Here is a 12,767-nt window from a genome sequence, read left to right as displayed (position 1 = left end):
TTTACATTTGTTACAGTTCGTACATATTCAATACATTTGTTAAACTTTATTTGTCCCTTTTTGGTGTTACTTACATTTGTAGTGTTTTTCGTTCACATATTATTTTTCTTCTTTTATAATTACAGAAAGGTTGAACTATATATAAGCTGTTACAAATAGTTTATTTAATGCACATAACATTTATTTTAATCTAGAAATGCTGAGCTGGTATAAAAATAAATTTGCTCAAAGAGCAAATACACGATACAACCACTTTTGGTTTAATATGTATTTGATATCTCCAGGTGTGTTCATTACAGGCAGCGGTCCCTAGCATTGGGAATACAGTTTATGCTGCTTCGATTATTAGGTATGCTCTTTTTCTTAATTCATTGGTGACTGTTGGTTATTTTTGTTCGTTAGTGTTATTGGTTTACTCACTTACATTATGTGCCAAGAAAATAATTAATTTAAATACCATGGAAAACTGCCTAATTGTCATTGAAGAAAGATGTTTTCTAATATTCAAGATATAGTATTATTTATATATCACATAAGAAAATAATGACTTCACTTTTCACCTACCTAATTGGTTAACTGTTGTTTCCAATTCTGTTACAAATGTAACTTTAAAGAGTATGTCATATTTATTTAAAGTACAGCATAAGATCATGAACACACGTTTAAAAATAGAGCATAGTAAAATACGTAAATTTTTTTCTATTCATGTAAAGCCCATTACCAATATAAATTATGATGAAATCTTATTTATAGCTATGGTAATTCCTTTTCTTCCCAGCATTTATCTCCATTTGGGACATAATTATATTGTATTAGAAATGAAAAATAATGAGTTAAAGTATTTAAATGAAACTTTGGCATAGATATTGTGGCTAGTTGAGAATTGTTGAAAGACTTTATGGAAATTTTTATAAGATTCCAGATGTAGAAAGAAGTAGAAGGACAGAATTACTGTATTATATACATAATTATATGTGTATATGATTATACCCACAATATTATACAGATAATACTGAGATCATTTATAAAAACAAAAACCAGAAGCAGGGACATTAGAGATCACTTGGACCAGCTTTCCAATTTTCAGATGAATAAATTAAGGCTCTGAGAGATTTAGGGATTTGCCCATAGTTAAACAATTCGTGGTGAAAAAGAAACTAGGAAAATGATATCCTTACTCTCAGTCCAGTGCTCCTTTGACTCTTTATCATGCGGCAGGTCATGAAAGAACGGGCTGGATGAAGTTGAAATCTTTGTCTAAGAAATGTATTTGATTTGTAACAGTTGGAAACTCCTTAAATATGTGAAAGTTTATTACCTCATGACTTCATGCGAGGGAGGGGGTATGTTTGAGATAGTATTCATGTTGCTATGAATGTGTGTGCCTGTGTGTGTGTGTGCATACACATGTGCACTCTCATGCATGCACATACACATAACACATCAATAATTTCGATTTTTAAAAAGTAGAATAGCTAGGTCCCCTGGGTGGTACAGTTGGTTAAGTATCCAATTCTTGATATTGGCTCAGGTCATGATTTCAGGGTCATGAGATCAAGCCCTGTGTCGGGCTCTGAGCTTAGTGAGGAGTCTGCTAAAGTTTTTCTCTCCCTCTCTCCTTCCCTGTGTTCACTCTCTCTCTCTCTCAAATAAATAAATCTTTAAAAAAAGTAGAACAGCTAATTTCAAAGGCATAGTCATTAAATTAGAAAAATTAGAAAAGCAGTGGATTAAAATATTTACTTAGCTAAGTGTTAACCCAATATATGCCAGATTTATTATTAAAATAACTTTCTGAGTTGATTAGAAATATATAATTATTTTAGAATGTTTTATCTATATTTCTTTCTATCACTTTTACTTGCACATGACCTGATTGATCTGTATATGGACAGATTAGTTCCTAGTCTTATTTACATAAAATATATTTATAACCATGTATATAAAAACTGTTAACTATAGACTGTAATCTTTACTGATTGTGTATTTCACATATAATTCTTCTAGGCACAATACCTGGACCAATTATATTTGGTGTCACAATAGACAGCACATGTATTCTGTGGGATATTAATGAATGTGGAGCTAAAGGAGCTTGCTGGATTTATAATAACATCAAGATGGCCCATATGCTAGTAGCCATAAGTAAGTGGTGATTTCTTCATAACTTTAGATTAAATTTATGATGTCAAGAGAAAAAGGTCTTGCTGTTACTTACTTAAGTTTTGTAATGTTCAGTCCGTGCTGTTGGGCTATCCTGTAGTTCTGAAGCAGAGATCATTTATCACAGCAAGTTATGAAAGACTTTAATGAGTTGTAAGGCTCAGTCTAAAATAGAAGAGAATAACATTTTAGCTTTCATAAAATCACATACACTTTTTTTAAACAACTTCTCTCAAAATTTTTTTTGAATGTCTAACAAAAAGCTAAAAGACAATTCTGAGAAACTCTCTGGAATGATTGTCATCTAGGTACCTGGGCTTTGGAAAGCACTTAGAGCTGAGGTAGGAAGTTTCCTTTGGCTCTAAAGCATGTTGTAAGAAATGTTTTTATAGTTTAAAAGGTTAGCTATGATGTTTAACCCTTTTTGGTTTTGGTAGTCTGTCTTAGATAGTCTTGGTTAAACAATAAATAACAATGAAGATTGAGGAAATAGACCAATATATCTATTTTGTAAGAGTTAATATTTAAAAACTTAAAAACAACCTAAAATTATATATTTAAATTAAAAATGGAGGTAGAGGTTTCAAGATGGTGGCACAGGAGGACCCTAAACACATCTCCTCCCATAAACACAACAAATTTATAGCTACATGTAGGATAATTTCTGAAGAAAAGGATCTTAGCACTGAACACAGCACCCCATAACAAGGGACAAAAGAGATACATGGAGTAGGGTAGAAAAGGCAGAGACATGGCCTTGCCCATGCTCTTACCCCAGACATGATAACTCCACAATTGGGAAGGATCCCATAAACAAAGAACACTTCTTCAACGAGCGAAGGGGTTGAGTCCCACAACAGGCATTCTGACTCAGAGGACTGGCACTGGAAAGACAAGATCTCCAAACATCTGGTTTTGAAAATCGATAGGGATTAAGACCAAGAGAAACACAGAATTATAGGGAACAGAGATTCCACTCTTAAAGGGTTCATGTGCAAACCCACTCATCCTGAGATCCAGCACAAAAGCAACAGAATGAAAGGCACCCAGACCATAAGCACAGAAGACCCACTTAGTAATTTTAAAGTGGCTGCTAGAGAGGCAGGAGCCTGCAGGGGTTTTATCCAGGGACAAAAGCCCTGGCGGGCACCATTTTTGTAGCTTATCCTAACTTGCTGGTGACAGAATCAGGGTGTGCCATTTTCCATGCCCTTCCTCCAGCCTGCTAGCACCAGAGGGCATGCTCTGCCCATCCTGCCCTGTAACCAGGCTGGACACATACTCTGCACCCCACCCACCCTGTGCAGAGATCTAGCCACAGTTAGGATGGGCAAGCTTCCTGAGCTCCATCCTTCCCATTTAGCAGCCAAGATGTAAACGTGTGGTCAGGTTCCCTGAGCTCCACCCTCCTAATGTAGCAGACAAGCTGCAGCTGGATCAGGTGAACATTCCAACCCTGCCCTATTTACACAGCTACTAAGCCAAAACTGGGCTGGGTGGGTACCCTGAGTGTCACCTATCCCATACAGCAGGTGCATCCCTATTATAGACAGCTAGGACATGCAGCCCACATGAGGGATGTCCATAGAGGGCCTGAGTCTGTAACCAAGGAAGACTGTGTTTTTGGGCCACATGAAGCAGCTCTTATACAAGCCCACTACCTCAAGACTGAAAGAAGTAGCTATTGTACCTAATGCATATAGATAAACACAGAGAGACAGGCAAAATGAGAAGACAGATTCCAAACCAAAGAACAAAGCAAATCCCAGAAAAAAAGACCTTAAGGAAATGGAGATAAGCAGTCTACCTGATAAAGAGTTCAAGGCAATGGCCATAAAGATGCTCACCAATTTTGAGAAAAGAATGGATGAACACAGTGAGAACTTTAACAAAGAGGTAGAAAATATAAGAAAGTATCAAACGTTAAGTTATAACTGAACTAAAATATACTCTAGAGGTTTCAGTAGCAGAATGGATGAATTAGAGGCATGAATCAGTGAGCTGTAAGACAGCAATGGAAAACACTCAGAGCAGCAAAATGAAAATAGAATTAAAAGACGAGATACCTTGAGGGACCTCTGGGACAGCATCAAGTGGAATAACATTTCCATTCTAGGGCCCTCAGAAGGAGAAGAGGAAGTAAAGGGCTAGAAAAATTAGTTGAAGAAATAATGGCTGAAAACTTCCCTAATCTAGAGAAGGAAACAGACATGCAGGTCCAGAGTTCCAAATAAGATGAGCCCAAAGGTAAATACACCAAGACCAATTATAATTAAAATATGATAAAGGTAAAGATAGAGAATCTTAAAAGCCTCAAGAGAAAAAAAATTACATATAAGGGAAACCCAATAAGGTTATCAGCAGATTTTTCAGCAGAAATTGCAAAGGGCAGAAAGAAGTGGAATAACATTCAAAACACTGAAAGGAAAAAAACTGCCACCAACTATACTCTCCCCAACAAGGTTATCATTCAGAATTGAAGGAGAGTTGAAGAGTTTTCCAAGTAAGCAAAAGCTAAGGAAGTTCATTACCACTAAACTGGCCTTACAAGAAATGCTAAAGGGACTTTTCTAAGCTAAAAAGGAAAGGCATTAATTAATAAAACATGAAAATAAAAATCTCAGAAGTAAAGATAAATAAATAATAGAGGTAGTAGATAAGCCTCTTATAATGGAAGTGTTAAGGGTGAAAGACAAAATTAGTAAAGTTAATTTAAAATACAATAATTAGTTAAGGGAACATAAAATAAAAAGATATGTGTCATCAAACATCTAAAACATGGAGGGTGTGAGTAAAAGTATCAAGATTTGAAATACATTCAAAATTAAGTTACCATCAACTTAAAAGAGACTGTTATATATATATGTTATATGTGAACTTCACGGTAATCACACACATAAAAAAATTATGGTAAATACAGAAAGGAAAAGAAAAAGGAATCTAAACTCAACACTAAAGAAAATAAACCACAGGGGAAGAGGGAAAGAGAATCAAAAAGGATCAGAGAGAAACTACAAAAACAGCCAGAAAACAGTTAACAAAATGGCAATAAGTACATACCTATCAATAATTCCTTTAAATGTAAGTGAATTAAATTCTATAATCAAAAGACATAGAGTGGCTGGATAAAAAAACAAGACCCTTGTATATGCTACCTATAAGAGACTCAAAATCTAAAGATGCTCAGAGGCTAAAAGTGAAGGGATAGAAAAAGACATTTCATGAGAATGAAAATGAAAAGAAAGCTGGAACAGTAATACTTATCTCAGACAAAATAGACTTTAAAACAAAGACAATAACAAAAGACAAAAAAGGGCATTACATAATGGGATCAAAAAAAACAGCATTGTAAACCCATCATGGCAGCACCTAAATATATAAAGCAAATATTAACGGTAGTAAAGGGAGAAATAGTAATATAATAATAGTAGGGGACTTTAATACCTCACTTAGATCAATGGATAGATCATCCAGATAGAAAATCAATAAGGTAACTTGGCCTTAAATAGATCAGATGGACCTAACAGATATATACAGATATATATTCCATCCTAAAACAGCACAATACACATTCTTTTTAAATGCACATGGGACATTCTCCAGAATAGATGACATGCAAGGTCACAAAACAAATCTTAATAAATTTGAGAAGATTGAAATTATATCAGGCATCTTTTCTGACAAAAAAAAAATATGAAACTAGAAATCAGTTACAAGAAGAAAAGTGGAAAATTCACAAATATGTGAATATTTAAAAACATGCTACTGAACAACCAATGGATCAAAAAAGAAATCCAAAAGAGAAATTAAAAAAAATACCTCGAGATAAATAAAAATGAAACACGATCTTCCAAAATTTTTGGAATGCTGCAAAAACAGTTGTAAAAGGGAAGTTCGTAATTATACAGATACAGGCCTACCTTGAGAAACAATCAAAATCTCATGGGGCACCTGGGTGGCTCAGTTGTTAAGCATTTGCCTTCGGGTCAGGTCATGGTCCTAGGGTCCTGGGATTGAGCCCCACATCAGGCTCCCTGCTCAGCGGGAAGCCTGCTTCTCCCTCTCTGCCTGCTTGTGTTCCCTCTCTTGCTGTGTCTCTCTCTGTCAAATAAATAAAATCTTAAAAAAAAAAAAAACAATCAAAATCTCAAACAATCTAACTTTATATTTAAGGGAACTAGAAAAAGAGAAAACAAAGCTCAAAGTCTTAGAAGGAAGAAAATAATAAAGAGCAGGACAAAAATAAGTGGAATAGAGACTAAAAAAGCAATAGAAATGATCGGTGAAACTGAGAGCTGGTTCTTTGAAAAGATCAGCAAAATCAACAGGCCTTTAACTAGATTCATCAAGAAAAAAGAGAGCCCAACAAAATCAGAAATGATAGAAGAGAAATTACATGGACACCACAGAAATACAAAGGATCATAAGAGGATATTATGAACAATTATACACCAGCAAATTAGACAACCTAGAAGTAATGGATAAATTCCTAGAAACCTATAATCTTCAAGACTGAATCTTGAATAAATAGAAAATCTGAATAGAAAATAGACCAATTGCTAGTAATGAGATTAAATCAGTAATCAAAAAACTCCCAGCAAAGGTCCAGGTCCAGATGACTTCATAGGTGAATTTTACCAAAAATTTAAAGAGTTAGTACTTATCCTTCTCAAATTATTGAAAAAAATTGAAGAGGAAAGAACACTTCCAAACTCATTTTATGAGCCCAGCATTATCCTTATATTAGAACCAGACAAAGACACTACAAAAAAGAAAATTACAAGTCAATATCCCTAATGAACATAGATACAAAAGTCCTTGACAAAATATCAAACTTAATTCAGCAATATATTAAAAGGATCATACACCCTGACTAAGTGGGATTCATTCCAGGGATGCAATGTTTGTTCAACACCCACAAACCAATCAGCGTGACACATGACTTTAACAAAATAAAGGATAAAAAAATATATGACCATCTCAAAAATAGAAGGAAAACATCCGATAAAATTCAACGTCCATTTATGATAAAAGCTCTAACCAAAGTAGGTATAGAGGGAATATACCTCAACATAATAAAGGCCATATATGACAAAGCCACAGCTAACATAATACTCAACAATAAAAATCTAAAACTTTTCTTCTAAGATCAGGAACATAGTACGGATGTTCATTCTCACCACTTTTATTCAACATAGTATTGGAACTCCACCAAAAAACTATTGGAACTAAAACAAATTTGGAAGTTGCAGGATACAAAATTAATATACAGAAATCTTTTGCATTTCTCTGTACTAACAGCAAACTATGAGAAAGGGAAATTAAGAATTTTTTACAGTTGCACCAAAGAGAGCCCAGAACTAAACCCACATTTATATGCTCAATTAATCTACAATAAAGGAGGCAAGAACATTCAATTGAGAAAAGACAGTCTCTTCAATAAATGGTGCTGCAAAAACTGGACAGCTACATGCAAAAGAATGAAATTGGACCACTTTCTTATACCATACACAACAGTAAACTCAAAATGTGTTAAAGACTTAAATGCAAGACCAGAAACCATAAAACTCCTAGAAGAAAACATAGACAGTAAGCTCTTTGACAGCAGCCTTAATAATATTTTTTTGGATCTGTCTCTTCAGGCCAGGGAAACAAAAGCAAAAATAGACAAAGGGACTACGTCAAACTAAAAAGCTTTTTTGTACAGTGAAGGAAACCATCAACAAATGGAAAGGAAAACTACTGAATGGAAGAAGATACTTGGAAATGAGATGGCCAATAAGGAGTCAGTATCCAAACTATATAAAGAACTTATACAACTCAATAACAACAACAACAAAAGCAAACAACCTGATTAAAAGACAGACAGAGGATCTCATAGACATTTTTTCAAAAGAAGACATCCAGATGGCCAACAGACAAATGAAAAGATGCTTACCATCACTCATCATCAGGGAAATGCAAATCAAAACCATAATGAGATACCACCTCACACCCCTCAGAATGGCTATTATCAAAAAGAAGAAATAACAATTATTGGTGAGGATTTGGAGAAAAGGAAACTCTCATGCACTATTGGTCAGAATACAGACTGGTGCAGCCACTATGGAAAACATATGGTGTTTCCTCAAAAAATTAAAACTAGGACTACCATATGATCTAGTAATTCTACCTCTGGGTATTTCTGGGTATTTATCTGAAGAAAACAAAAACACTAATTGAAAAGGATGTATGTACCCCTATGTTTATTGCAGTATTATTTAAAATAAGATATGAAAGTAACCCAAGGGTCAATTGGTAGGTGAATGGATAAAGAAAATGTGGTTTATATATCCAGTGCAATAAAAAGAATGAAATCTTACTATTTGTGACAGCATAAATGGACCTAGATGGTATTATGCCAAATGACATAGGTCAGATAAAGGCAAATTATATATGATTTCACTTACAAATAGAATCTAAAAAAGCCAGAAAAATGAAACAAAACAAAACAGACTGATGGATACAGAGAACAAACTGGTGGTTGACAGAGGGGAGTAAGTGAGCAGACAGGCAAAATAGATGAAGGAGAGCAAAAGGTACAAATTTCCAGTTATAAAATAGGTCACAGGGATGTAATTTACAGCATAAGATATATAGTCAATAATATCATAAGGGCACCTGGGTGGCTTGGTTGGTTAAGCATCTGACTCTTGAATTGGCTCAGGTAGTGATCTCAGCATCGTGAGATTGAGCCCCGAGTTGGGCTCTGTGCTGATCCTGAAGCCTGCTTAAGATTCTTTCTCTCCCTCTCCCTCAGCCCCTGATCTTTCTAAAAAAAAAAAATAAATTAAAAAAATAGTATTGTAATAACTTTGTATGGAGACAGATGGTAATGACCTATTGTGATCATTTCATAATGTTTAAAAATATCAAATTACTCTTGTACATCTGAAACTAATATAAGTTGTACATCAATTATAATTCAATAAAAAGAGAAATCCTAGATGAACACACACAGACATATATGTATGTATTATTACATAATGTGTGATTTTCATTGTGTGTATTTTGGCACATGTATCAAGAGAACTTATTAATCTTAATGCATTTAAACCCAGAGAATGATGTCTTAATTTGTAATGACAAAATAATAAAATACCCACTGAAGAAATAAATACATAAATCCAAAAATGTAATAGGAGGGTAAATATTGGCTAGAATAGGCAAAATTAATCTTTTCACAACTTTTACTTCTTGAACCTTTTTTATTCACTGTGTTTTTATGTTTAAAAGATTATTTAATTGGTTATGCATGTACTTTTTGACCAGAAGATACAAATAATGAATTGTTCCCTTTTCTACTCTGTGGTGAATGTGAGAATTTTTTTTCCCCAAACCATATATACCTTTAAATTTTCTAAAAACATTAATCGTGGTAGTACCTACCTAATTAGTCTTCCTGTAAATCTATAAATGCTTAGTTCAATTAGAATTCATGTTTTTCAAACACACATTTTGAGTAAAATACTAATGGCTAACACAAATTATGTACTGAAGAAACTATATTGTGAGGCCATTTAGTTTATTCAACTGTCACTTAAATGCTTATACTCTGGCCAGAAATAGTTTCTCTTTATATAGCCAAGCTCAAAATCAGAGTCCTTTGAAAACAAAGCTTGTGCAGTGAATCTCATTGTTTCACATTTTTAGTTGATACTTAAATTTGGTTGAGTATTCAATATGGTATATTTTGTGGAGCCTTTCTCCTAAGAAACCCAAAGCCTTTTTATTTTTAGAATTATTTTCCATCATGGACATGAAAATTCTACAACTTATTATTTAGGTTCAAGGATATTGTAAGCCATTTTATTTTGTCATTGACTTCATTTCTTGCAATTTTTTATACATATGATGTGGTGTTAATAAAGCTAGAAGTAGAACATAGATTTATTTAATTGTATATAATACTTTATAAGAATGTACAATCATAATGAAGAAAAGAATAGTTATTGTACAGTTTTAATGTTTAGAAAGAAAATTAAGGTCTAGTTCATTGAATTGTATAGAAATATTTTGCTGAAGAATATCACCTTTCTCTCTAAAATTTTAAAAATTTAAAACATGGAACTATAATGCATATACTCCTCCTCTTTAAAGTAGGTTTCTATTTGTGAGGAATTTCTCAGTGAGAATTCATTTTTCTAATACTTAAAGGCCCAAATGCATGATTAATTTTTGTTTTTATATTTAGGTGTTACTTGTAAAACTATCACCGTTTTCTTCAATGGGTGTGCAGTCTTTTTGTATAAGCCGCCACCATTAGGCACAGATGTATCATTTGAAAATCAGAAAACAGTTGTGAGTACTGTTTCAGTAGAATGTGATCTCAGCAATACAGGAAATGAAGGGTGAAATAGAAAAAGGAGACTGTTTTACAGCTGGAAAATTGGCCATCATTGGTAAGAGTGCACATTGCCATTGCCGCAGTATCTACCCAATATGGACAATCACATTTTAAAAGTTGGTATTTTATAATTAAATGTGTTTTCTGTACATCTATGGACTTGTTTATTTTTGTTTTAATGTAAGAAACAGACCTGTGCCTTCAGAGCCCACCCAAAGCCTCAGAACACACACACACACACACACACACACAGACACACACAGACACTTCCCATTGTCCAGGTGTGAAATAACAAGATAATAAACTAAATTAGAAAAAATAGCCAATTATTAGTTAAAAGTTTACATTTTAAAGACAAAGTGCCATTTCTGTTCTTCTTGCAACTTGTCTTATTTTAATTATCATTGCCAGTAGTTTGGGCTTATTTAGGAGAATTTGTGGTATAAAAATGTAAACTAATTAAATTTATGTGATGATTTTTAAGAACTATTACTATTACATATTCATGAATTTAAAACTAGCTATTTTGTTTTTAAATTTATATACACTAGTCTGTCCTTTATCATAAAAGGTTACTGAACTATTAAAATATAGGTTGATTATTTTCTTTGTGTCCCAGTATATAGTGAATTCAGAAATAGCATTACATATACATATATTCTCAAGAATTCCTGGAGGTAATTTGCTAATCTTGCCTATTTTTAACAGTTTAATGATTCCAAGACAGTATTCAGTTATATGTCTTCCAGGAAAAAGTACCAGATTCAGTAAAGAAAAGTGCCAATTATATATGAAAAGATTTTTTTTAATGGCTTAGGTGCATTTTATTGGTTTTCTTTGAAAAGATTTCTTCATGAACTGTTGATCAGTGTTTACATAAGTCAGTAATTTAATTTTTCTCATTTTAAAAACTTGTTACTTAGTATATCATTTATAGCACCTAAAATAGTGCTTTGCTCATAGTAGGTATGTATTAGGGTTGCTTGACTTTAACTGATCCATTTATTTGAAAGATAAAGTATTTCACATATCTGATAACATTATAACACTCCATGTCTTCAGTTCAGATTTAAGCCAACTTTGTCTACTCAGAATGTGGAGGAAATAGATCAGTGAACAACAACAAATACTTCTACCTGGTCAAGAATTTTACTGATTAAGAAAAGTGTTGAAGTTCATACTTAATTTAGAGAGAAGAAAAAAATCACCCTATCTATACAAATAGTTTGAACAAGTCGCTTAATAATTGGCATTCCCAATGGTTTTTAGTTATGAAGGGTTTCGTCTTATTCAGTGTACTCAATTTTATAAGATGATGCATTTTTATAGACTTTTTAATGAAAAGTAAAGTGAAAATAGTTTTGACCCTTGAAAGAAGTCAGACTCTTATACATATTTACAAAGAATACCTCCTTTCATGACAGGGCAGTGTAGACACTACTATAATTTATAAACATTATTTATACTTTTGAATCAACTAGGTTATATGTGTTGTTGGTATGCTACTTTAAGAACAAAATTTTTCATAGTATATTTTTTCACAATTTATATGATTAATTTTATATTAAGCTTGAATCTATAAATCGACCTGTGGTGATTTTTGTACATAATTGGATATATGTCTTAAAACTTACTTTTAACATTTAGATTTCCTTATTTGTAGCACATAAAAATCTAAAACTCTTATATATGAAAGAACTATAAATTGATTTAGCTATGTAAATTGGAGAAAAATATAAGTAGAATTTTAGCTCTGTTTTCTTTTAGTATTTTCTTTAATTTAAACAATTATGTAAAATGCATATATGTATCTTTTTAAAAATGAGAATATTTGTACCAGATTGCTAATTAAGTGTTTAACCTTATTAAATGGCACAGATTTTGAAATGGGGTTTGTATCTGTTTATGAATACACACACATTTGGTGATTGGAAAAGGGAAAATCAGTGTACTTTTGAACTTGGTGAATGTAATTTAATTCAGTAATTTCTGGTATCTCAACAGATGTATTAATTCAGTATAAACCACATTCACTATGAAATATACACCATGTATGACAGAGGGGGATATATAGGATTTATGGGAGTAGGATACAGTTGCAAATGGTTGGTTGTCAAATATCTGATACTGCAAAAGTAATGTGTTTTTGGAAAGGTTATATTTAAGTCATCTTGGGTTATCAAAACACTCAGTACAAAATTTTTAAAGAAATCAGGTT

At 32.9% G+C, this 12,767-nt stretch overlaps 1 protein-coding gene across 1 annotated transcript in view; it reads left to right on the top strand.

Moving 5' to 3' along the window:
• The window catches only part of SLCO4C1 (solute carrier organic anion transporter family member 4C1), a 64,327-nt gene extending 51,892 nt beyond the window's left edge, over positions 1-12,435 (top strand). The window contains exons 11-13 of the mRNA XM_021699139.1: positions 285-349; positions 2,008-2,145; positions 10,397-12,435. Coding sequence (XP_021554814.1) covers positions 285-349; positions 2,008-2,145; positions 10,397-10,557 — 364 coding nt within the window. The 3' untranslated portion in view covers positions 10,558-12,435. The remainder of the gene's footprint in view (positions 1-284; positions 350-2,007; positions 2,146-10,396) is intronic.
• The last annotated feature ends 332 nt before the right edge of the window (positions 12,436-12,767 follow it).

The sequence above is a fragment of the Neomonachus schauinslandi genome, chromosome 7 (assembly GCF_002201575.2).
Source record: "Neomonachus schauinslandi chromosome 7, ASM220157v2, whole genome shotgun sequence".
Classification (NCBI taxonomy): domain Eukaryota; kingdom Metazoa; phylum Chordata; class Mammalia; order Carnivora; family Phocidae; genus Neomonachus; species Neomonachus schauinslandi.
The sequence above is the reverse complement of the archived record's forward strand: the minus strand, read 5'-3'. Positions and strand labels throughout refer to the sequence as shown.